At 44.8% G+C, this 25576-nt stretch overlaps 1 protein-coding gene across 5 annotated transcripts in view; it reads left to right on the top strand.

Annotated features, from left to right (window-relative positions):
* The window catches only part of LOC144104063 (uncharacterized), a 49606-nt gene extending 24909 nt beyond the window's left edge, over positions 1-24697 (top strand). For 2 of the 5 annotated variants that reach the window (XM_077636853.1, XM_077636849.1), the window contains exons 2-15: positions 1911-2105; positions 6623-6845; positions 7438-7532; positions 7941-8020; positions 8471-8601; positions 10541-10798; positions 12229-12313; positions 13222-13365; positions 14731-14811; positions 15694-15777; positions 16663-16944; positions 18901-18944; positions 19807-19970; positions 21713-24697. In XM_077636853.1, coding sequence (XP_077492979.1) covers positions 1921-2105; positions 6623-6845; positions 7438-7532; positions 7941-8020; positions 8471-8601; positions 10541-10798; positions 12229-12313; positions 13222-13365; positions 14731-14811; positions 15694-15777; positions 16663-16944; positions 18901-18944; positions 19807-19970; positions 21713-22529 — 2673 coding nt within the window. In that variant the 5' untranslated portion in view covers positions 1911-1920 and the 3' untranslated portion in view covers positions 22530-24697. The remainder of the gene's footprint in view (positions 1-1910; positions 2106-6622; positions 6846-7437; positions 7533-7940; positions 8021-8470; positions 8602-10540; positions 10799-12228; positions 12314-13221; positions 13366-14730; positions 14812-15693; positions 15778-16662; positions 16945-18900; positions 18945-19806; positions 19971-21712) is intronic. The other 3 variants (XM_077636850.1, XM_077636852.1, XM_077636851.1) reach the window with 2 other exon arrangements.
* Positions 24698-25576: the final 879 nt, after the last annotated feature.

Genomic DNA, 25576 nt, shown 5'->3' with positions numbered 1-25576 from the left:
TGCTCAAGGTGTAGTGAATACCAGGCCAAAGGGCAAAGCTTCGTCCAATTGTTGGATTCTCTGGCTCGTATTCAGCAGCAAAGGACGCATTTATTGCTGAGAAAACTAGATTTTAAAGACTGAATAATTTTCCCCAGCAGTTGTTAACACTGGGCCATGATTCGCAGCGTACTGTATTACTCCGCAAGCCAACCACAAAAGTAACCGAAATCAGCTGTTTAATGTTTGACATTATTGAACAAGCCAGATATCAAAATTCTAGATCTTGTAACTTTTTTCTCGTGTTCAGCGTCTTGTTTTATGTGACACGAGAAGTTTTAACAACGGACTACTTTTTTGTCGTGGAGGAATTGTGTGCGCCGGTCCTGAATGTGGGCGGAGCTTCACTGCAGACTAAGTTGTATCCGACTCGGATTAGAGCTCGTGTTGTCGATCAGCAATGGTAGATGCATTCTCTGGCTCGTATTCAGCAGCAAAGGATGCATTTATTGCTGAGAAAATTATATTTAACAATTGACCATCCACTAGTACTCAGATTTGCAGTCGTGATGTCAGTAATGATGAAGACTCCCCGTCAGCAGATTAGATCTGAATGGTGATGTGGCCTAGCCACAGAGATCCACAACAACAGAAAACAGCATTGTCGTCATCGCAGTTTGCTCGTAAAAGTGACCAATGGTGGCAATAGCTATATTTCGTTTGTCTTTTCTTGATTATAAAAGCTCAATTTTGAGTAAAAGTAGCCTTTTTGTGATTATAACGTGGCCGTTTAGATATGCATGTCAGTTTCATTCTTTTGCTCGGTGTTCCTTTAAGATCCCATATATCACCGTGCACATGGTGCACAAAGAAAAGCCAGTATTCCGCTTTAGGCTTGGGGTGTTCTGCAATGAAACATGCGCCGTAGAGTGCTTCTTTCAGCTAAACCCTCAAATTATTCTAGCTTTAACTTTGCACAGAAATAGCGTTTTGTCATCATAATTGTTTTATACCACATGCTTGAGGTACTTGTTTGAATTGATAAGAAGTCGGACAGTCGCATGGTCTGCGGCAACGACAATACAAAGCATGCAAGGGCTCTCTCAGTGCTTGCACCAGCGGTGCCGTCTCGTTTGTCAACCATGGAGATTAAGCAAAGAAGAAAAGTGTTTTGTGGGAGGTTTGAAGACTCTTCTTCGATTTCTTGATCAATGATCACAAAAAATTTAGACCAAAACTGCACCAAATTTGAAGCCTTTTGTGAAAAAGCTTCAAACCTCCCGCAAAACAATCTCCCCCCACCTCTCAACATGAAGAAGGTGCCAGTTATAATTCATGTACCTGGCATGGTTAAATTTGACATGGCGATTTGATATTGTGATATCAAGAATGAACACGCAGCTGAAATTTGGTGTCTGTATTACCCCATTAAAGGAGTAAAGGCACCCAATTTTGGTGGTGTGTTTTCTTCTCTACAATGATGCAGAAGACACTACTATGCATGAATCGCCATGTGTGGTATTCACCTGCGACCGCTAAATAATTTATAACTATTTTTTCTGTCATGCTGTTTTGGCTTCGGTTTCAACAGCTGAACGATGGTTGTGACGTCAGTACTGCAGTCTTTTTCATGCCTCACGTGACCTTTAACCACACTTTGACATCAGCCCTCATTCGGCTGTTGAAACCCGATACCTAAACAACACGAGAAAGAAGTTTGATTATAAATTATTTACTGGTCTTAGGAGAATACCCGATCGTAATCCATGTATAATAATGCCTTATGCATCGTTACAAGCAAGAAAACACGGACGCAAAAGTTAGGTGTCTATACTTTAAGAGAATGCTGTTAATTACTTTATGTGACTTTGCACCGCTTATCAAGTTTCAATCGCACAAACTTCAACTTTATGCTTTTGTAATCATTGCAGGCGCAGCGGAATGTCCAGATATTGCATCCAGCTCTGCAGCACCAACAAAAACATAATGTTTGTCAAAACAATGGAGCCCTGCACAGACGACGTGTTCAGCCCCACATCATCGCCGAAGCGGCTGTGTCTAGAAGCAGAGTCAAGGAGGATGTCGTGCAATGCAGGCACTGTTGTAGTCCATGCGACAACACCCACGTGAGTTCTTTTTTTCACTGCGCTGATGTTGTATATCGTTTTGCATTACAATTTTACAGCAACACTGAAGGGTACAGCCATAACTTGGGAGTAATTCAAGCACTGGAGTGGTAAGGCACGAAGGTATTGTACTTGATTTCTGGAAAAAATTGTGCTGTATGATGTTTGGCTGTTCTCACGAGTATTACATGGCAATCAACTTTTGGGCAGCATAATTGAGAACGTAGGGCAGAATAGCAAGGACTCCCAAATAAAATTTCCAATTACAGTGTTTGAAAAATATTGCAATTCACCTGAGATACCTGACAAAGCATCCTCACATAGAATCAGATGTGAACTTTGTTCATATTACACATAATTATAAGCACTTTTCCAAGAATCTTGATGCCTGCTTTTGTTGTACAGTGATAGCAAGGTGATGTGAGCTTTGTATTTGAAAATTTCGAAGCTTTGAGATTTTTGCCAGCCTGCCTTCATTTATGGCTAGACCAGTTAACCCCGAGGCCTCACTCCCCAGCTATTGGAAAGCATGGTACAAAGGCAGCAGTCAAATCTATGATGTGGCAGATGATGCTAAGGGTCTCTGGATCTGGGAGGTCCGCCATTAAAGATTGAGGTAGGCAACATCTAATGCTAGAACTGTATGAAGTGAAAATCCAGCCTGCTTGTATTGCTCTATGAACTTGAGATTAAGGGGCTGACAACTAAATTTCAAGGAACATTTTTTTTTTTTTTGTGCAGTAGAAAGCTTGGTGTCCAAGGTTCCTGTTAGAAATGTTGTTGAAGATTTGTTCCAGGAATTCTTTGATCAGTGAATTTGCTCATTTTTTAGTATGTTGATGCTGGAAACCATGGTCAGCAACTGCACAAGTGACAAACTAAAAACTAATAATGGCCAGGCCTCTGGACAGTAATTAGACAGTTCTAGTGCTGCATTTTATGTATTTACATATACTGCCAGCTGCATTGTTGGGATTATTGGAGGAGGGGCACATCAAGCACAGACAAGTCTAAACATAATATACATTAAAAGTATAGACACCAAATTTTTGATTGCACTAGACTTTGATATACACAGAGCACGCCGTGGTATTCACCTGCGACCACTAAATAATTGACAATTGAATTTCTTCTTGATGCAGTTTCTGTTTCCTCAACCGAACGATAGCTGTGATGTGTAATTCATGTTTAGGTCATGTGACGCACAAAAAACTTGCACTATAAACGCTGATACTTAGTTTTAATTCACTACAGCGCTTCTGCCAGCCTGCTTCAATAGCTAGAATTACAAGGAATGATGTATCAGCAGTCATATTGCCGTTTTTTTGGTGCCTTACATGACCTAAACATCAACTACATGTCACAGCCATTGGTTGATTGATGAAGCTGAAACTGAAACAGCATGAGAGATGAAATTATACATTATTTAGCGGTTTTAGGACAAAACCATGCAGTGATTCATGTTTTCTAATGTCTAACGCGTCATTTAAAAGAAGAAAGCATGCAATAAAATTTGGTGTCTATAGTCCTTTAAAATGAGCTAAGTTTGGCAATAAGTTTGTGTGGTTAGCAACTCTAGCAAATTAACTGCATGTTGACATACATCTCGTGATCAATAAATGTAGACACCATGGTGCCATCTAGTAACAACTTGAGGCACTCCATCGGTAGTGTGATTTGTCAGTGCCGCTTCCCGACCTACGATTTTTTTTTTTTTTTCATGTCAAAAGGATACTTCCATGAGAGTACACTTTTGAAAGCAAAAGCACTGTTCGCCCTCAACAACGTATGTCATATTTTACTGAGACGCGGCCGCATGTCAGGATACAACTATGGTACCATAGCTTTACTACAGAACTTTGCTTCAGCTTGTTTTGTGCTATTTTTTAATGTGAACTTATGATAAACTCTCATTTAATTGGTGTTACATTGCTCGATTCTGTCTTTCTGCCACAGCTTTGTAACATATTTCGGTCAGTTGTTAGCCCCTTGAATGAGATGCCACGATACTTTACAAGGGTAGGGCTGATGAGGAATATAGTGATCAACAGGTACATCCACGGCTCACTATAGAGGTCTACCTGACAAGTGACAACATGGAATAGGATTTTGAATCCACGAAGAAGTAGTGGGAAACATAGATGAACACTTGAGCACCAACAAAATGGTGGCACTCAAGTACCATAAGCCAGTTGAGGAAGGTGAGGACTGTATAAAGGCAGTGAATGGAAAGCTGCACCAATGTTTAATCACAGAATGTGAAATATATGCAGCAGGTAATCTTGCTAGACAGGACTGTGACAAACTCTTAAAAAAAAAACTTGCTCTGATTCTCAGTGGAACATGCAAATCTTGTGCACCAAGAACGAGGCAGAGGCAGCAAAATGATCTAAATGGATCTCTGAAGTGATGCGAAATGACATCGGGAAGTACAGCCTGGAAAGGATTGAGAAAACACTCGGGCACAGGGAAAGCCTGAAGGCTTTTAGGAGGGAGCTGTAGGCTCTGATGGAAGCCAGATATGCGGTTGTGGTTTATGCTGTTAAAGGGACACTGAGGAGAACTCTATCAATTTTTTTTTTGTCAGCAAAATCTGATAGTTCGGCATTTCATGGTTTTGTTGCCGCTTGTCCGGGCGCGAAAGATGCGTTTATTTCAAATAAATTTGGATTCGAAGTTGAAAAAGTTTTTCCCGCTTCTCTGATTCAAACTCAGGGAACTCTTATGACGCCACGGCAACTCTTATGACGTCACAGAACGGAGTGACGTGAATCGTGACGTAAACGCAGACTCCGTGATTTCTGACGGCTAGCGGAGCGGTGTGCAACTTTCCTTTGCAAGCCTCAGATTCGTGACGTCCATGAAGTAAAGAAGATTCCTCCAAGGTGGCGCCTCTTGTCCTAGGAAGTCATCACGCTTGTACTTGCGAGATTGGCCTGTGGCGGCGATACCTGTATTTTGGTTCTTGCTATTTTCTACATTACAATAGCTTTGTTTTCAGGAAGAGTGGCGTTTTTGTGATCAGGAGCTGCTATTCTATGGATACAAGCCAACTTCAATTTCTCCTCAGTGTCCCTTTAAGGTTGGGATTTTTGTTGTTTACCTGTGCTTTCATATCATATTGCTCATTATTCTTATACCATCACCGATATTGCTCTCAGAGTTCCCTTACCAAGTTTTGCATCCTTTAATTCTGTTGTTTGGGGAGCTGAAAGTTTATTACTGTTTTGCGATGGATACTTGCGTCAGATATTAGGCTTTGTTTTAATGCAACAGCGTTAGGAGCCCCATGTCGCAGAAAAGCCGGTGTTGTCGGCGTCGGCCGTGAGCGAAAAATTACTCCTCCTCGAGACCTTGAGAGCGAAAAATCCCTTCTCCTCCTCCTCGCAATGTACGCCACTGCCCCAACAGATAGCGTGCGATGGCAGCACCTCCCGCTCGTCTCGTTCGGGTGCAGTGGGGCCGTGCGGGCACGCAGGAATTACGCGGTAAGCAAAAAACAACGCAGCGCACATCTAAAGCGCATTCACCACTAAGCTTGCGGCTTGCTGCCCGTTCGTTCGGCGCGGAAGCTATGCTGACGTTCGTGGCATTGGGTTTGTCGAGAACGATGTGCCGACGAACTACGACTGCAACTTGAGTCCCGTGCGTTTCGGCAAGGTGCCTGGCAGTGCTTCTACGTTGTTTGCCGCTCCGCGCGTCCGTTTCACCGTACGTAGCAGAGCGATTTGTCTAACGGGCAAGGCGTCACGCTGTACGGGCGATGGCGTTCCGTGGACTCCCTGGCAGTACTGCAAGATGCTGTCGCATTCCACTCTTAAAGGCGAATCTTAAGCGTCCTCCAATTTTTGTTTTGCTTCAACTGAGGATAAGATTTTTTGTCAGCAGACCATGGTGCTGAATGCATAAATGCACCATGCATGCTCTCATTTTCAATCTTGTCCAACAGAAGGGTTTCCCTTTTGATTACCCATAGGTAGGCGCACAGCGTGTTGTTTTGTCAAAAAGCCATAATTTATGCCTGGTGTTGATTATAGAAGAGAGGAGTCGCTATGCTTTTCTCATAGCCACAGTCATTGTATTTTTTTTTCCGATGCACCTCGTAGCAACTTTTTTTTTTTTGCATGCATGACAGTATTTCCAGAAGAAGGAAATGTCCTAAATTAATTGTAACTTATAAAATCTTAGTCCTTTTGGACAACATCAGACATTTATAGCCCTTTGTTTGGCACGTGTATTTGGCTTTAGCCACTTGTGGGCCACAAACCGCAAGAAATGGACAAACACGTCATTATTCATGCAACTAGTTTGTGACATCATGCTGCTAGCTATTTATTGCAATATATTCGACAGTGTCAGACTCTGAACTCACCATGGAAGAGACTGCCAGTAATTACCTGTCACATATTGGCCATTTTCACGGTGTTGTTCACACTATTTGACTGTGTGGGCAGTGTTCTCAATAAGAAAATACAATGAACCGTGCACTAGTTTACGGGAAATTGTGACTCTTCCAGGCCATCCTCTGTGTCACCTGTCAAGCGGCCATTGCAGGATGTCACCCTGCGCCGCAACAACAGTGGTAGCTCATCGCCATCGTCTTTCCCCCCATCGCCTGGCACTCCCGTCAAGACCGTTGCCGACCTTGTCGAGGGTCCCCTGGACCCGACAACACCAACAGCGAGGTTGAAGATGCTTTCTTGCCTGGCTGAGCGACTCCCCTACGCTAGTGGGGATAATGTAAGACTTACTGGCTCTGCATTGTAACCTTGACCCACTGGCATCATGCTCTCTTTTTTGGACAGATCCCGGTGGGGAGGAAAATAATCGTGCCTAACATATTCCTCTCTTCTAAACGCGTTCTCAACCTCTCAACATTGAAGTAGCTGTCTCTCAACCTCATTTTCCCTGTCCCTGCCGCTTGAGTTGGCGATCTTGTTGCCTCAGTGCTAGTGCCCCCTTTTCAGGGTGTTGACACTTGCACTTCGATCAAGAGAAGTCATCTTAGGTCACAAAGGTTACGCCAATGTCTCCAGTGGACAGAAAGCTTACAAGTTTTCATCTGAAAGCAGGCTACAGTGTCTGCTGTAGTACTGAACAGTCTCATGTCTCAAAGACTCTGCAAAAATATTGTAATGTTATTAAATTGAGCCTGTCACTCACTCAGAATGGTGCAGATGTCACCATACTAGAAAGGTGATGCTGAGATCAAGGCACTGCACTCCTAGCACTTCCATAGGTGTTTACGGCCTTGCCATGCCTTGGTCAAATGCACTTCCGGAGCGTGACAAAAGGTGCCAGCCACTTCAAACTATGCCGTATTCTCTTTCAGAGCCTGGATGATGAGTTGTATAGCCATAATAGCAACTCTGAAAACCAGAGGCCCGCTAGTCGCAAGGACAAGTCACTCGGATTGCTCTGCCAGACGTAAGTTATTGTTTTGTTTGTTTGCTTGCTTGCTTTGCTCTGCCGACACTTCTTGCACATTGACTCACCTGATCACTTGATGAGTTGGTTGGTATATCAGAAAAAGTGATCACCTCTTCACTTCTCAGCAAGGCAGCAGCTCACTCGCTTAGTCATTGAGCTAGTCACTTGTTTACTCATTTGATCACCCTTGTTGCGCCAAGCTGTTCAGTCGCTCATTAACTGATTTGCAGAACAACTGACTCTGTCAAATGCATGCTTGTTGGCCAGTTATGTGCTGTCATTCACTCACTCGCTTGCTCGTATTTCCTCAATATTGCTACATTCAGGAGTGAGTGCAAATAACCCGGAGAATCACCTCAAATCATGCACTTGACATGACCATGCTTCTCTCTCCCGTTTTGCCAGGTTTCTCAAATTATACCCAGAGTATCCAGAGCCCTCGGATGACATCGTGGTCTGCCTTGATGAAGTTGCCAAGCATTTGGGTGAGTGCTATAGGAAACCAAAAGGGGTCCTGAACCCCTGTCGTGCGTTGGTGACGAGAAATGCCGGGGAGACTGGAGAGCTCCTTGCGAACATTTCCGTGAAAGAATTTTCCCCACATGTGCAGCAAAAGTGGAGAAACTAAGTATGTCCTCCGTTTCCCCTGGAGTTGTAGGTCAAGAAGCATTCCTCTGCCTGTAAAGGCTGTCACTGGCATAGTTGCCTATAACAGCCTAGCTCTCAAAACTGTTGGTGTATATAGTGATCCTTGTGTAGTGATTTTTAACTTTTTTTTTAAAAGAGTAAGTGATCATAACTTCAGAAAAAATAGTTAAGTAATCACTTTCATATTGATTCTGACAGCACCGCTGATGATGCAACTTGCTGTAGTAACACTGCACAGTTTCATTCAAGAAAGTCAGGGGTGCTAAAACACTGGACACTCTTTGCAGGCGTGGAAAGGCGGCGAGTGTACGACATCGTCAACGTGCTCGAGAGTGTCGGCATGGTCGCCAAAGAGGCCAAGAACAAGTACCGTTGGTTTGGAAAGGGTGCACTCATGGAGACCCTCTCCAAACTCAAAGTGAGTGCTTCACTTGCATTTGCTCATGCTGTGACCTCTTCTTTCACTGGAGTTTTGATGCTGTGAGCTGCATTCATGATGCTTCTCTGCATTTGCTTACACCGCTGGTGCATTGGCGCACTGTAGGGGCCAAGGTTAGGGGGCAAGCTTTGAGGGCAGCTGATTGCATTTCATTGTATTTCATGGGGATTTTCTCCCTTCATTCCGATTGTTTTTAAGTATAACGAGGGCAAAAAAGTAATGAAAATCGAAATTGAAACTGGACTTCGCAGCCGAAGGCTGCACTGCGCATGATTTAGCAGCTGCGTCACAGGTATTGTCAGTAGAATCCTGGCGCATGTGTTGGCAAGACTGTCTCATTTAGTCATCTTGTTATATTGCACTGCAAATAAAATATATTAAGAAGCATTACTTTCAGCATTATAAAATTGCATATATAAGAGTACACTCATCATTTCACCTAAGGTCTTTGGTTTTTAACGTATTGACTGCGTTAAAAACCAATACCCCTCAAGAGAAAAGTGTGCAACATCTGTACCTTACCGGTAATCGCCTACGGGGCAGAAATGTAGCGGCTAACGAAAAGGGTTCGGCTTAAATTAGGGGCAACGCAGCGAACTATGGAAGGAAAAATGATAGGTGTAACGTTAAGACAGCAGAAGCGGGAAGAGTGGGTGAGGAAATAAACGCGGTTTAATGACATCCTAGTCGAAATCAAGAGGAAGAAATGGGCTTGGGCAGGGCATGTACTGCGAAGGCAAGATAACCGTTGGCCCTTAAGGCTAACGGAGTGGATTCCAAGAGAAAGCAAGCGTAGCAGGGGTCACCAGAAGGTTAGGTCGGCAGATGAGATTAGGAAGTTTTCAGGCATAGGGTGGGCGCAGATGGCAAAGGACAGGGTTAATTGGAGAGACATCGGAGAGGCCTTTGCCCTGCAGTGGGTGTAGTTAGGCTGATGATGATGATGACGATGACTGCGTCATGGGCCATCAGTGAGTCACGTCCTATATTCATGTTGTGCGGCCACGAATACAGAGTCACATGATGGAGCCGTTGGACAGCTAAGTTTTTTTAAAAAGCCCGTGAGGTACACATGTGCAGGGTCACTATTGCTACCTGTTGGCGGTTAAAAGTTGTCTTTGCCAGTGGCTCACTGGTTGCCAAGCCACACCTAAGAAAAATTAAGGTGGCCCACTGGTGAGCTATGGCACGCAGGGATTAGGGCTCTGAAAATTGCTACTATAGTGAATGCGGTAATCAGATCTAAAGGCAGATTCCTCTGGAAATAGTCCCATGTATTTAGGGGATCTTACCGATCAGCTTCAATGGAGAGAGCAGTTACTCATTAGTGTCTTAGTGCAGCCCTATAGCTACAAAAGATAGCCACACGAAATGCTCACTCAGCAAAGTGCTATTTGTGCCGCCAATTTTTTTTTTTTTTTACTTTCAATTTGACTTCCAATTTTCTCAAGAACATTGAGTCCTACAATTGCTTTATTTGTGTCCCACACGGCTGTTCACATTCGCGGCAATATGTTTTAGGCCTTAATGATAATAACTGTTAGTAACTCATAGCGGATTTTGTTTCGCCTGAGTTGTTGCTGTCTTGTTACACCCCTTCTACTACTTGCTATCACTACAGATCAAAATCTTTGCAGTTGGAGAAAAGCTCGTCCTGATGCGAAGCCGGGCTGAAACAAATTATTCTTAGAGTATGAAGGTTAGGAGAAAGCTGTGCAGCTGTATTATTGTGCTTGAGTAGATGATGGGGACGAGTATTCACTCCTTCTATCCCTGCAATGCACGGACTGGGTGGGCAAGTGTGTTATTATGCCACTCTGGATGCACCACCACATGACTAACTCTGAACTGACTAATGAGTTGTGCAAGTTTGAAACATAATTTTTTTTTTCTTTTCCTTTCTATCTTTCCATGCCAGGCTCTCTCTGAGAAGAGCAACATGGCCGCCCAGATCCACACGGTGAAGGACTTTGAGTTCTCACACTCGATAGAGGTGAGCCGGATGTTTGTGGTGCCCTCAAACGAGGCCATCAACTCGGGCCAGGCGACATCGGCGTCCATGCCCGACGAGAACTTCATGGGGGGTGGGGGCGGATTCCTGGACTTGGAGGTGCGGCGAGAGAAGTCCATGGGAATCATGAGCCAGCGCTTCCTCATGCTTTTCCTGACGTCCCCCGTAAGTCTGCTCTGCTCTGCTGGGGATCTCAGTCTGCATTGTCTTTGCGAGGAAGAAATGCAAAGTATATCTTGTGTACACTGGGGGAGGGGGGTGGTGGGTTGGGGAACACCAACGGGTTTTAAAAGCTCAGTGGCTCAAATACAGTTAATAACGGCTGGCTGTCAAATTAGGCTGTGTCACTATGATGATGATGATAGTGAAACAACTGCTTTAAGCAATCACCAAATGAAGTTGGTAAAGGAAAAGGATGGTGGGAGCCGGTACTCAGGGAATGCAAAAAGCACTCCTAGGAACCCAATGGAACTGAAGACCCGAATCCCTTGGAGCGGTCTCCTGCAAGTGTTGCCGTTGTAGAAGCTCAAGCCCCAGAAGCTGAGGGCTTGAGCCATTTGGCGCAGACCGAAGTAGACTTGTCTAAAAAAAAAGCCACCACCGCCTGGAAGACGTTGAAGTAACGAGCGTTAGCTGTTTGGTTTACTAGAAGAAGAAAGCGAAGAAGAACGCACTGCTCGTCTCGAGAAACGGGATGTACATAATACCCTTTGACATGGGATGGATTGTCACCATGCTCGGCTACGCGTGCACGCACGCCGCCTAGTGGAGCGATCGACGCCTAGCACCATCTATCAGAGAAATTACACTGCACATCTACCCTTTATCCAGTTAGACCCCCTCAAGATACATTTCAAACGGAATTTGCTTCGTTTGGGGGGTCAAGGTGGGCCTAGAATTCGGCTTGCGGTGCGATATGGTAACGTTTCAATTAGTAATTGCATGTATACAATGTTTACCTGTTATTTAATTGCAGTTTTAATTCTATACCACAACCTATAGTGTTTTATTTGCCTACCAAATTCGGTACACAACTGTCCCCGGATGGGTGCCCCTTGTTGTCGGAGTATATATGTAGCGGAATGAATGTATACCTGCATGGCTTTACGTTTTCCTGCCCGTTGTAGGATATTTTTTGGTGAGGGGGAGAAATGGATGGGAGGGCACAACTAATTTTAATAGCCTCCATTTTGAATTTGGGAAACTAAACTATGCTGCCATTTCGTCCCCTGACGTACTCACATAGTTCAACCTGTATCCACCACACAGATGGCCACACAGCACCACAGATGGCGCTGTGATCTCAGGGTGGTAGGAGACCTCACGAAATCTCGAAACGTGATGAGTAGCTGCTGCCACAGATGGCGCTGTTATCTCAGGGTGGTAGCAGACCCCACGAAATCACGAAACGTGATGAGTAAGAGCTAATGCTCTTAAAAGACAACACCAGCGGAATACCTCCCCTGGTGTACATCATTATGTTGAAGCTGCCAAGGTCTGCTGCAGTTTAACAGAGTAGTGTGCTTAGCGTTTCAGAGGGTTAAAAACTGAAAAGGTGACGGTGGCGCAAATGTCTTGCGTTGCCCCCGTTGCAGCAGAGGACAGTGAGCCTGGACCTGGCTGCCAAGGTCCTGATCGGCGACCCAACCATTGACAAGACTCAGTCACTCGTCTACAAGAGTGAGTGTTGTCTTTGATGCAAACCCAAACCAGCCCAACCTGGCCTATTCTGGAGGGAGAGTGCAGGGTTGTTCATTTTGCAGTCTGCGTTTGCTTGCAATGTCCTCGTGCATTTTGTGTTGTGCCTCTTGCAGGCACTGGAATATTGATGGATTTATTCATTCATGCAGTTTAGACATGAATCTGCTTGTTTCTTGAAATTTATCCTTTGTGTGAGTGGTATGAACTAAGTAGAAAAACAGAAGCATAGTAAACAGAATTATTTTTATTGCAGAAATACAATACTAGGCAAGAAGCAGTGCCCATCATGTTCAGTGACAAACAAAACAATAAGCAGCAAACAGTGACACCTATGGACACACGGGGCTGGCTTTGAGACAGAAGGCAGCAATGCGTTCATCAGTAAGGAGCCGTTCACCACATCAAGGAAAAGCGATGTTTTGAATATCGAAATTCAGATGCGGTTGATTCCTAGATGGGATTTGCAGTCATTGTAGGATTCACACATGGAGCCCTTGTTAGAGGGATGGGGTGGGGGTGGTGGCGGAGTTGACGACGTCGTCGTGCGCCAAAAGCCCTTCCCCTCCATGGCGGAGTGGCGCCAGACTGAATTCAATGCTCACCACTATCAGCAGTTTCCACAGGCACATCATGATGGGGCCAGCTCGGTGAGATCATTTAATGCTCTGAGCAGAAGACTAAAGATTATATGCCGGATTACTAGCTAACTTTTGATTTGCTACTGTTAGGGTGCTTCTATCCTGCGTCGAGGGCAGGACGAAAAAGTTTTATGCGGAAAATCAAACTAAGCAAACTCATATTGCGAATGTCACAAGTTTGAATCTGAGTGCGAAGAGGTTTTTCATTTTGAACTCCAAACTTACCATCATTGTCTTTTGGCCTTGCAGCAAAGATTAGGCGCCTGTATGACATTGCCAACATCCTGACCAGCCTGGGGCTGATCCGCAAGGTTACTGTAACCGAGGCCCGGGGCCGGAAGAGTGCATTCAAGTACATTGGCCCAGACATCGGACCCGCCAGCGTTGAAGAAGGCACGTTTCTTCCGTTTCTTGCAATTATTTTTATTCTGATGAGGGCGAGCTTGGTTTTTCTGTGGCAGGTTTTAAATTCATTGCCATACATTGGTGACTGGGTTTTACATGAGATCTAAGTTTATGGGTGGAGCACATGACAATTATGAACACAGCATTGAACATGTACTACACATAACATCTTTTAAGAACAAAATAACATACAACAACACTGTTTCGACTTGGACAGGTAACCTTCCTTATATAATGGTTAAGCACTGCCATCCTCAGCCTCCAAGGTATTGAAATGCTCATATGACGGAGTTTATTTTTCCATTTCAAAGCTCTTAAAGGGAAGGGGGGGGGGGGGGGGGGGGCACCTTGGCCTAGGGCATCACAGCAGTTCCAACACTTTAGGTGCTCATGTACTGGGATATTGGTTTATGTAGAAGCACCCCAGGTGGTTAGAATCAATCTGTATACCTGCACTGCAGCATTTCTCACAGCCAGAAGTGTAACTTTGGGATGCAGAAATAGTTATGCAGCAAGAGCTGTATATAAATGTGGCCAAACAGAACTATGGTTCCAACACTATTTAACAGCTATAAAAAATCCGGGACTGACCTGCTTAAGATATCTAGACATGAATTACGACAGCTTCACTGCATACATTCTTAAAAACTGCACCTGTATTCCTATAATGTGTATATTTAATCTTGTGTTTATTGTACTGCATTGTACCCTCTGTATTTATTGTATTGATTGTTGTTTTTTTGTTTTTATTTCATTTTTGATTCCCTTATTTTTGGCCCTGCAAAATTGCGAAGAGACATGTATACTTGTGCGTGTCTTTCCTTGCTCTGGTGTTGTTGCCCTGTAGATGGGGGCTGTGGGCCTCTGTCAAGCTGCCATTTACGAGCAGCTTTTACCCACAACCTCCTCCATCATCCCGATGGAAATAAAGAATATTTTTATTACTTTCATTAATTCTAACTTCAGTTAATCCGGACTGCGTCCCTGTGTCCCTGTCGAAATTCAAATTAACAAACTATTAGTGTATGGCATGTTTGGCGAAATAACGGTGTCATTGGAATCATTGGCAATGACATCTAGGCACTATTTGTCACACCTACCCTACACCTCTACCTCCCCACCGCCACCCACGGTGTTATTGTGAGAGTAGTGGCACTAATGCCATCGCTGCAGACATCCCACACCCCTACGCCGAGTTACTCAACACTGTGAGGCATTTCACATTGTCCTGTCGCTAGAATTCACATTGCCACATGGGTAATGGCCCAGCTATCCTTTGTCTAATCCTTAAGCGTCATCTTTTCTCCTGTTTGTAGTGGTTCTAACCATTGATTTTGTCTCCTTGTCCAACAGATATCCAAATCCAGACACAGTCAAGGCACTCGCTTGTTGTCACTGGCCCATCGTCTGTGAAGAAACCTGTCAAGGCGAAAGGTAATGTGGGGCTTCAGCTCTTTTGACAGCATCAAAGGGACACTGAGGACGACTCTGTTGTTTTGCTACGCTAGCTGTTGAGGCAAGATTTCCAGCCTAATTGTAGTAGTTGTCGTGACGGTCAAGCGTCCGTGTGTCCCGAGTGTGACCGCCACCCCGTCCAGGGTGCCACTACATGAGGGCGCGATCACATGACCACCCTATGCATGCTGCCCGTGCCTCGCACTAACCCTCCCAAAGCAGAAACTCTGCGATCACCCACTCGTGCCCGGCAAACGCTACAGTTACAAAAACACAAGGAGGAACACCTAGCACTGAACACCTGCATTACCACGGGTTTAATCACCACGGAAATTTTTTAGCTGGCTCTTTCGGGACACTGTTGACGGTTGCCCGCACCAGAAGACGTCATCATGACTTCAAGATTGAATATTGGTACACACCAGCCCAATTTTAACTTGTGATGTAGAAGATGTTGTTGAATGTCGAGAGTTTATTCGGTCTTCCATGTTTCGTTTTTGTGTCAGTTTTCTTCATTCCAATGTGATTAACGTGCACTAGCAGCAGCGATGTAGTAAAACATTAACATTTAAGCGCTTAATCCTTCTTTTTCTGTTCTAGTACTCAACAGAAATTCTGTCCTTATGTCACCATAGTGTACCTATGAGTTGTGATGATACCTGTGTTTTATTTTTTGGCCTTTTCTAGCTTACAAAGGCAACATTTTTGGTGAAAGTTGTTCTATCATTAGAATGTGACAATTGATCAATACCAGCCATCTTCCTTTGAAGCTATAGCTACAGGGGAGAAGCTGGCATAACGATAGTTGCCATGGCTCTAGCGACTATGCAGATTGACATAGACTACTTTGCCTCCTTTCAGTGGATGACCGGTCACCTGCCAAGTCACCGACCAGTCCAAGCGAGTGCAGTGCTAAAGTCTTGGAGCTGCTGCAACAGACCCAGCGTTAGTAAATGACTATGATGGGAAACTATTGGGGACATGTTGTTAATTAAGGCGGGGAATTAGGAAGAGCAGTCTGCATCGTTTGCACCTCTGTAAGGTAGTCTAAACTGCTACCATTATCACTGTGATCAGCGTAGTGATGCATAGTGATGCTTAGTGATCATCCGTAGTGATGCGGCGCAGAGTTCGGAACATGCGAAATTTCACACATGTACACAATGCACTCTGGCCGGGGATTTTTGCAAATTCTTACATTCCTGAGATTTGTATTAACCATGATCATATCGTCGATATTCTACCATATTCACAGCTTCGGCAGTAAATTTCCTTCATATCTTCGGAGAGTGTAGGTGGGTACTCTTCTTAAACTTTGCACTAACTGGACTTTCTCGTCATTATCACTGAGCCAGCTGTTGCAACACAAAGGCCTCTACCATTGATCTCCAGATCCATAGCCAGTCCTCTGTGAGATCCTGTGGTCACCATCTATGAAGTGGCACCATCACATATCAACTCTTTGTCATTGGGCTCTTGGCCAACAGTTTCAATGATCCGTGGGAGTCCCATTCTGTCATTGTTAACAGTTAAAACTCTCAGTTGAACTCCAGAACACACCTTGTTGCATCGCTCTCCATATCCTCTTTGCATTTGCAGTTGATGCTGAAACTGATGTCGAATTGCATGAAAACCCGTTCAGCTTCTCTTTTTTTTTCAATGTAAATTATTTCTCATTGTTACAGTTAGATAAACTTGTAACTGAACCTCCAAACGCATTCTCTTGTCACATTCCATCTCCACAATCCTCTCACACATGCTGCTAACATTGAAACTCATCACATCGCTGGAACATCCCTTGAGTATTTTTTTTCTCTCTTTGACACGCAGAACACAACAAGCGCACCTCCTCGCGGTTTGGGCGCACGTACAGCGATGACGTCTCCGCGTCGGCACGAAAGACTCGCCACGCGTCATTTCGTTCGGCCTTGTCAGCGTCCGGGCCGTCTTCCGCCAGGAGCCTGGCACGCCACGCCAGCTTTCACGACATCTGCGAAGTCGCAGAGATGGAGCGACGGAGGCTCTACTCAACGGAAGAGGAGCCCCCGCGAGATCCTGTGGCCCCCAGTGCTCCTTCTACCAACAGTGGCACAAGTCAGCCACAACAAGCTGGTGCGTTTCACCGTGTCTCGCACAAAATGTCTGTGCACAGCTGACTGTTCGTGCATATTTGTTATGGGAGTAGTGAAAAGATACAAATCTAAAGACATGCCATGGCTGCCAGTAAGGGCTGAAAAAGTTCTTGCAATAACTTCACATCCCCTTTAGGTGCTAATTATTATTCCGTAGTTATTATTCAAATTTTCAGGTTTTTGTGAAGAGGTTGACAGGATAGCACAAAAAAAAAATGGCCTCCTCCTCCGGTATTTAATTATGGAGTTTCTGTTGCAACACATGCGTGTTGCAACTCTGCACAGATTTCAAGATCTCGCTTTGCCTTTTTCGACTCATTCCAGTGCTATGAAAGCAGATAAACACACTGGGGCGCTTTAAAGCACTCATGCAGGCAAAGGAAGCAAAAGGAACTGATACATTCACTGCATCCATATTAGAGTTACCACAAAGCATAGCAGTTTCCATTTCAAGAATCATTTTCTTTGTCCATTTTGGATGCCTGGTTTGATGTGTTTCTACTTGTGGTTTTCCAGATATCAGAACATTTTATTGCATCGACATTTGTGAACATTATGCCTTATTTACGAGAGATTTGAGTGTTCATATCTCATCCACAAAATGTGGACACAGTTTCAGACGGGGATATGCAGCTAGCTTTGGTTGATGGAAAGCTGGATATTGGGTACGGAGGGTATTTGAAGTAAATATGAAAACTGTCCTGATATATTTTCCCTACATTTCCCACTCAATTAAAATTTAATGGGAAACATAACTTGTCTGAAGGTAGAGTTTGTTCGACTACAAAAAAATTGGTTATTCAAAATGCTTAGGAATTTAATTGAAATGGCATACCATGCCATTTTTTATGCCATTGCATATGGCATGGTGCTACCATTTGCCATTCATGTTTTAATGATGTTAAACGTGATAAGCTAATGGTTGCATGTTACACGTGATAACCTAATCCAGTGCAGCATTGGGGATTCAAGACACAACTTGAGATGTGCTCAACTGTCAGTGGTTTGTGTTTCATCCCAAACTGATTGTGCACTTACAAAATATTTATACATATGCTTAACCCATACATGCCTGACGCTCTACATGTAGCGCATCGCTTTTCTGCACAGTAACTCTAGCTACTATATTGTGTAAAAACTTGCATCCGCTAAAGTAGGTTCAAGAGGTTCTAAACTTTTGCTGTGCAACGGTTGTGTTGTGTGTGTTCAGTTTTATGCATTATGTGCATTCAGAAAGATCGGCCAGTCTTTTCTGGATGCTATTTTTAAAATCCGACCCCATCGACTACATTGTAATTCCGCAAGAAAAACAATTTTTGCACATTGTCATAAGGAAACTACCTCACCTAACGAGAAATATGTGACTAAATTTAAAGTATTTGTCAAATGTTGGAAGCTTTACCACATGTAGCAGGCAGCAAGTTTGCCTAGTACTCTACATTGTAGGACGGCCCAAAAGTCTGTGTTGAGAAAAATATTTTTGCCAATAAAAGGATGATTCTGAATTGTGAAGTGAAATAAATATTTTATATTGGAACATACCCGCTGTCGTGGCTCAGTGGTGAGGGCACTTGGGGGCGCCCAGTGCATGTTAAAGATCTCCATGCGCGGTCAAGGATCCCCATGTGGTCGATTCCGGAGCCCTCCACTACAGCACCTCTTTCTTCCTTTCTTCTTTCACTTCCTCCTTTATCCCTTCCTTTAGGCTGCTGTTCAGGAGTGGGCCAATATGTGAGACAGATACTGCACCATTTCCTTTCCCTAAAAACCAATTTTCATTTTCATATAGGAACATATTGTAATTTTTTAAAAATTTCTGAAGTTTTGGCATGTATGGGTTAAGGCTCCCACCCACCCATTTTTTTTTTCACCAAAGCCTGACAGGATCGATATTTGTTGACGCAATCAACATCTCCACTGCCTTTCTTTTTTTCAGGTACAGTGTCACCAGCTACAATGTCTCCACCCACCGTCAAGGAGGTGAGAGGATGTTGATTACAATGCACGCAAATGCAGTATTGTTTTGTTTCAAGTAGTTTCTCTAGTGTCAATCCCAGAACCCTATAAGAAAGATTTTTAACGTAATATCCAATCCATCTTGTCTTTCATTCTTAAACTATTTCATCATTAACCATGCTAGATGCCTGCAATCACTGTAATGAAGATTAAGGGAACGGAATAAAAACAGCAGTAGTGTCCGAGAGGTGCGAAGACACATGTGAATACTGTACAACTGTGAGGCTTTGAATGGCTCCAGCTCGATCCATTTAGTTGAAGTTTATGTGGCTGCAGAAAGGCTCAGTTATTGGCGAGAGAATTAAATTTTTAAAATCTTCCCTCCCGTCGATTCAAGCTCTTGACATGATGAAAAAAATGGTTAACACCGTTTTTAAGTTAATGGTGGCAAAGCTAAGCCTCAGGGATCTGTTCTCAAAATTTGGTGTCAACGCATGTATTTTGCTTACGAAATCAGCCTGTGGTGGCACCACAATATTTTCTTATTGTTTTTTGTTTTTCTAGCTTATAAAAGCTTCATTTTTCGGTTAGAGTGGTCCTTTCGCGATTAGGGCACTGCACCCTATTGATACAGGCCAATTTCTATTTCTCCTCTGAGTCCCGTTAACGAATTGATGGAAACTCGTGAGCTTGGCTACTGTTTGTTTTGTGTGGGACAGATAACTAATGCAGTGTCACCTGGTAACATTTCTCCCCATCTCCATTTCTGGATGTGAAAGTGACAGTGGTTTGCAGTTTGCTTTGAAATAGGGAGTCTTGCTGCTGTTATGTGTACACTGGATAGTGAAAGCATTAACTGCTAGAGGTTTTTGCTTCTATTTCCAAGGCTGAAGCTGAAAAGAGTGAGCCGAGCCCCACGACAGAGTCCCACGTGATCACGCTGTCCGAAGAGCAGTACACAAGCCTGCTGCAGTCGCTGAATCTGCCCCTGAACTCTAAGCCCATCATCAGCATTCAGCAGGAGAAGACAAAAAAGACGGATGCGCAGTGGTAAGCAGAGTTTGTTTTCCAACACTGCATGCTGGTCCAACACAGAAATACCGTATTTACACGATTGTAAGTTGACTAGAATGTAAGTTGACCCCCCCCCCTCCCCCCATCACATTTCTGAAAAATAAAAAAAACTTCGTTTAAGCTTTGTTTTGAATAGTTGAGCATGATAGCATTATCCAGCAGCTGTCGTCGTCCAGTGATATCCCGCACTTCGCAAAAAGCCACATCACGGCATCACGTGGAACAGCTGAAAATATTCCTCGCTGCAGCTGCCACACCTGTATCACCCATTGCGAAAGTCCAACTTGCGGCCCGGCGCTCAGCTGTTTGTTTCTGCAGCGTAAAAAATGGCAGCCATCTTGAATGTAGCTGTGAACGAGCTGCGAGTGTAGCTTGCCGGACCTGGAGCACAAATGATGGCTGGCCAAGCACTACATTAAAAACTTGTGAAACGCGGCCGACAGTAGGCAAATGCGTCGGAGCCAAATAGAAACTACGTGTGAATGGCGTCGGCTCTTCCGTCGGCTACCGACACTCCCCGGCACCGCTGCCATTCCGAGTGGGGGTGCCGCCTCGATTGGAACAGCGGCCCTTCCATTAACTATCAACACTACCTTAAGCGCTGAGCGCGCATTTGAAAGTAAAACGAAAACTTGTTGGACGTTTGAGCTTCCCGTGGAACGCGATTGCGTTATCGGCCACCGCCGCTTATCAGCAACTGCAGTCAGCAGCCACGTGTGGGGCGCCAGTTTGCTGCTTGTCAATAGCCGCCATCGGCCGCCGCCCGCGCACGCAAGAAGGGGATGCCAGTTCTGCGCACTGACATAGCAGCTGCTCAAGGCCAGCACCAAGAGCGATGCGATGGAGCCACGCAGCAAAAATTCAACCACGCTGTAGCGTGCCTGATATCTCGTTTGTCTCGCCTTTACTTATAGTGCGATTTTTTCGTTTCGATTGTAAGTTGACCCCCCCCACATGGGATTTTCAAATTAAAAAAATAGGTTGACTGACAATCGTGTAAATACAGTAATGGGTCGACGCCTGTCATTGCTTCATAGCTGGAGCTAACAGTGATAAAAAAATTAAGTGGACACCTGTTTATGCTGCATAGATGGAGCTTGTTGTGCTACATTAGGCTGCCCTTTCACCTCTGTTTTGTAAAGCTTGTTGAGTGTGCTCGTTACCTTGTGAAGGGCGAGCGGTACAGTGCTCCAGACTGCTTTAGTCTTTGCCTGCTGACAGAGTAGTATATTCTGATGGTGGACATGTCGCCTGTCTGCCTTTGAGGCGTGCCCGGCACTGCATATCGTGAAAGTGTCATGTTTGTGCAACAGCTTGGGTCTTTGCTGCCGTATGCATGTCCTTATTCATGGCCTTTATTCTTATCCATCCCACTTCCTCCTTTATGTTCTCTTTCCATTTTTTAGGCTACAAAGGGTGCACTTTATCTGACTCGTATGTGTATGTGCAGGCTTACGGAAACTTAAATCTCAAATATCGATGCTTCATGTTGCAGCTGCTGTGACGAAAAATGCTAGGCATGTAGTTTCCACACTTCCGATTGGAGCCGGTGGCACTAAGCAGGCTGAAAATAAATGCTCTCGTTGTGCTCCTGGTCTGCACTTGTAGGCTCGACAGCATGAAAACATTTTCAGCTTCTCATGAACCCCTTCTTGCATATCGAGATGATTGATCTGTAGACTAAATCAGCGCCTCCTCACCTGTGGGCTCTCTAACTGCAGCAAGTGCACGGGTGCACAGCAGGCACAGCCAGCCCAGCCACAGCATGTGACAGTTCCGCAGCAGACGATGCAGACGACAGTGCAGCCACAGCAGCAGACGACGACCACGGTGCTGACAGCGACTGAAATGCCGACTGCCATCTTGACGCCGACCTTCAGCTTCTCTAGCTGGTTTGTGGAGCAGCAGCGTGAGGTGGACCAGCGAACGCCTTCAGGCAACAGCAGCGAAGAAACCACGGCCACAGCCACCGCTGTGACACCTTTGCCAGCCGCGGCGCGGCGACTGACTTATGACAGTGCACCACCAACACCTGTGACTCCATCTTCTCCGACTGAAGACTGCCTTGTCCTGGATACAGGAGGGGGTGCAGGTGACACGGGGGTTCCTACTGCCTTGCTGACACCTACAAGCACGACAACAACCGTGGCGGCGGGCACGGTGACGCCCGTGACATCAAACTACTACGCCTGCTTTCTGCGGGGTGCCACACCTTCGCCAGAGGTGATGCCTTTGGTTACCGGCCCGCCGTCGGCAGCAACCTCGCCACAAATTCCAATTTTTTCTCCATCAAACTGCGTGTTGGCCTTGTCACCCGTTGTGCTGGGTGCCGCGACAGCGGCGCACCATCATCACCAGCACCCTCCACACCACCACAGTGCGGCAGTTCCCACCATCACACTGCCGGCAGGCACCAGGTTCCTAACGACGACTGCTGCCACGACGCCGGTGACTCCAGTTACGATGGCGCCAGCGCCGACAACCACCGAGAAAAAGTCGTCCTCAGCTGCCCGGAAACTGTCACTCACAAAGTAAAAGAAAATGCAGGCTCTTGTGGACATTTGAAGAGTCAAAATCAGCCGGTGTGAATATTCAAAAATGTTAGAAACCTTGAAAAAGTTTTTCTTGTTTTCTTTTTATGAGCTTAAGACTGTGTGATGTGATTGAAAGGACACTGGGGGAGTGTGATCAAGGCTCCATTAGCAAAGTACAGTGAATGACTATTGGCTGACGTACAGAAGTCTCGCAGTGAAGACCTCTTCAGAAATGGCCACTGTACAATGAGATGGTGCTTTCGCCGAATCTGACTTCTTTTTTTTTAAAGCACATGGCCAAAAAGACAGCAGCAGTGTAACTGACGCTGAAACACTTTTATCAAAGACCATCCAAAGATTGTTGGTTGACAAAAGAAGGCTTCCAGGAGCAGCGGTGATCTCAGCGGAAGTAGCCAGTGCATGACAGAATTTGGTGACTGGAGTGCTTGAAAGCATTTCAATTGAAAAACGGTGGAAAAGCGATTGTGGTCGGAGCGACTGTTTGCAGAGCAAGATCAAGGATCATTGCATGGCAGGTTGATATCAGCCCAGGCCAATTGTGCAGGTTACTGTGCAAGTTTCCCTTGACCCTTTTTTTTTCTTTCAATTTTGCAATGCTGCAAATCTGGTGCCTCATTGCTCAAGAAGACTGATATAAAAAGCTCTGGTGCGTTTGGAGCACTCATCTCTCAGTGACCAAGAATGAGCCTGCTGGCCAAACAAGGGTGCAAAGCACGAAAGGAGTTTTTTTTTTTTTTGTTCCGCAAGCTGGAGTGTCAAACTGTGAACCCACGAACGGGTGTGATGAACCTTGTTGTGCGTTACCTAAATTTAATTTTGAGTGGGCATCGCGGCAGTTTGCAGCCTGAAGACATTTGTTTCTGCGGACATGTCTTGTTGGTGGACAGTGTTTGTTGAGGTGTGCGGTGGGAGTGCATTTGTGAGGGTGTGTGTTCTGTGTTAGGATCGTTAAGCTGGTGAGAGTTTTTATGGTCCTGCCGTGATGGCGTGATTGCAACGGCGAATGCTCAAGCATTCTGTTGCATGGATTGCGTACAGTCATGTGCAGTGTAGGCGTCGTTTCTCTCACCAGCCATGCGTGGACGACAGGCCCGGCAGTGCTCACTTCAAGCTTTGTTGTCATCAGCAGCTTCTTCACGACATGTGAGTGCGCAGTGCGCTTGTTTCTTTAACTCAGCCACCGGTGAATCTGCAGCTTTTGGAGCAACTGCGCTACTCACTCCTGAGCTTGACTGTTGAGCACTGTGTTGCCGGTGGCCTCTGCGATCCTCCAGTTTTTTTTTTCGTCATGCATGTCTGCGTGACATTTTCTTCTTTCCAGTGCTCTGTCACTTTGTTCTGTTTGTGCAGCTGCAAGCAGTTTCTTGTTCGTTTCTTGCTCCCTGCTGCATTCCATGACAGTTTCTCACAGTGACGCATATGTTGTCAATTTGTTTCAGTAGTCACCTGTTTTCTCAAGCTTAACAGTCTTAAGCATTGTTTACAGTTTTGACGTTCTCCGTTGGTGTTGAAATGTTGTGGAGAAATGGTTTAGACTTAGGGAAGGGGGGTTTCCAGATTCGGAATGCTAGCCGCTCACTGCCACACTCCCTTTTTTTTTTCTCCTTTGCCTTCTGGTAATGGTTCCGGGATGAATGTGCATTGCCACAAAGCAGCGCAGTAATACTATTGCTGGCTTTATTTATTCACAGGCACTTGACTGTACCATCGCCGTCAAAAGTAAATGGAAGGCAACTCTGCCGAAATAATTTATTTCTTTAAGTCAAAAGCATAATGGTCGATATTTATTGATGCACTCTGTAACTTGGAAAATCACAATAAGGCTGCATTAATCAATTCAAGGATGCACAAATTAAGGGCAGTGAAATTGTTTTTCCACTAATATTGCCTTCCATTTACTTTTGACAGCACCTGTACATAGCCTAGTCGCTATTGCTTCCCGAAGCCCCTCCGCATAACAGCATTCGTGAAGGCGGGGTTTTCTTTTGCTGGCGATGTTTGTTCATAGAGGTAATTCAGTCATGTAAGGCACGGTTGGTTTTTTTTTTTTTTCACCAGCCTCTACTTGAACCACATCTGTCTGCCTTGCTCAAATGTTGTTCAACTACTAATCGGAAAGAAAAATAAAGTTCTATAAGCGTGTCTCACTATTGGAAAAGGTATCTCTTTCAGTTAACTAAAATTTGAGCTGGACCCATGGATGGTGCATACTATTTGAGACGGAAAAAATAATAGCGTATAAAGGCAGACAAACTGAGACGCAGGAAGTGCTTGTCCTGTGTCTCTTACTTGTGTTTGTCTGTCTTTATGCGATATTTTTTTCGTTTCACTTAACTGCTTATAAAACAATAGCGTTGAGGCTCTCGTTCGGGATCGGTGTCGGTGTTGAGCGAAAAATCCCCGGAGAGGCGACCTGTGGGCCAGCTGGGTCAGGTGACCTTGTGGTGTCATCACAACCTGTCCACTGGATTCTGAGCAAACTGACAACCGTGGCAGGGCAATGGTGCGTCGCTTAACTGCTGCACCACTTCGCCAGGAATGGTATGAGGACTCCCAGGGATCTGTGAATATAAAGTTGAGTATGACCAATTCTGTCTATATGGGCATCAACCCATTAACACTACTGTCTCATATCCTTGAGGCGAAGCTTAATTGTCCCCTTCAATTTTTTTTCGGAGCTCCACATGCTTGGCCCAAGCCGGGACTACTTCAGTTTGCAAATTTTACTGTGCAAAACCATTTGATGACGAGGATGATTGTCATCTCATTTTATTTCTGTTGAATACACCCATCTAGCTGGTATTGAAGTGGTGCCCCTCACCTACAACGCCTTAAAACAGTTTCTCATAACTGGGCCATAGATTTTCTAGCGTTTGTTTTTGAAAAAAAGCGGTATGTTTGTCAGTGTTTATTTTTATTTTAAAAATATCATGTTTTTCATCTAGTATTGCACCGCAGATGCTGAAAGCAGTGATTAATGGTGAAAAAATAATCCAACACCTGGTAACAAAGACCATCAATGGTACT

The sequence above is a fragment of the Amblyomma americanum genome, chromosome 9 (assembly GCF_052857255.1).
Source record: "Amblyomma americanum isolate KBUSLIRL-KWMA chromosome 9, ASM5285725v1, whole genome shotgun sequence".
In the NCBI taxonomy this organism is placed as follows: Eukaryota; Metazoa; Arthropoda; class Arachnida; order Ixodida; family Ixodidae; genus Amblyomma; species Amblyomma americanum.
This window is presented reverse-complemented; position numbering and strand designations above follow the sequence as displayed.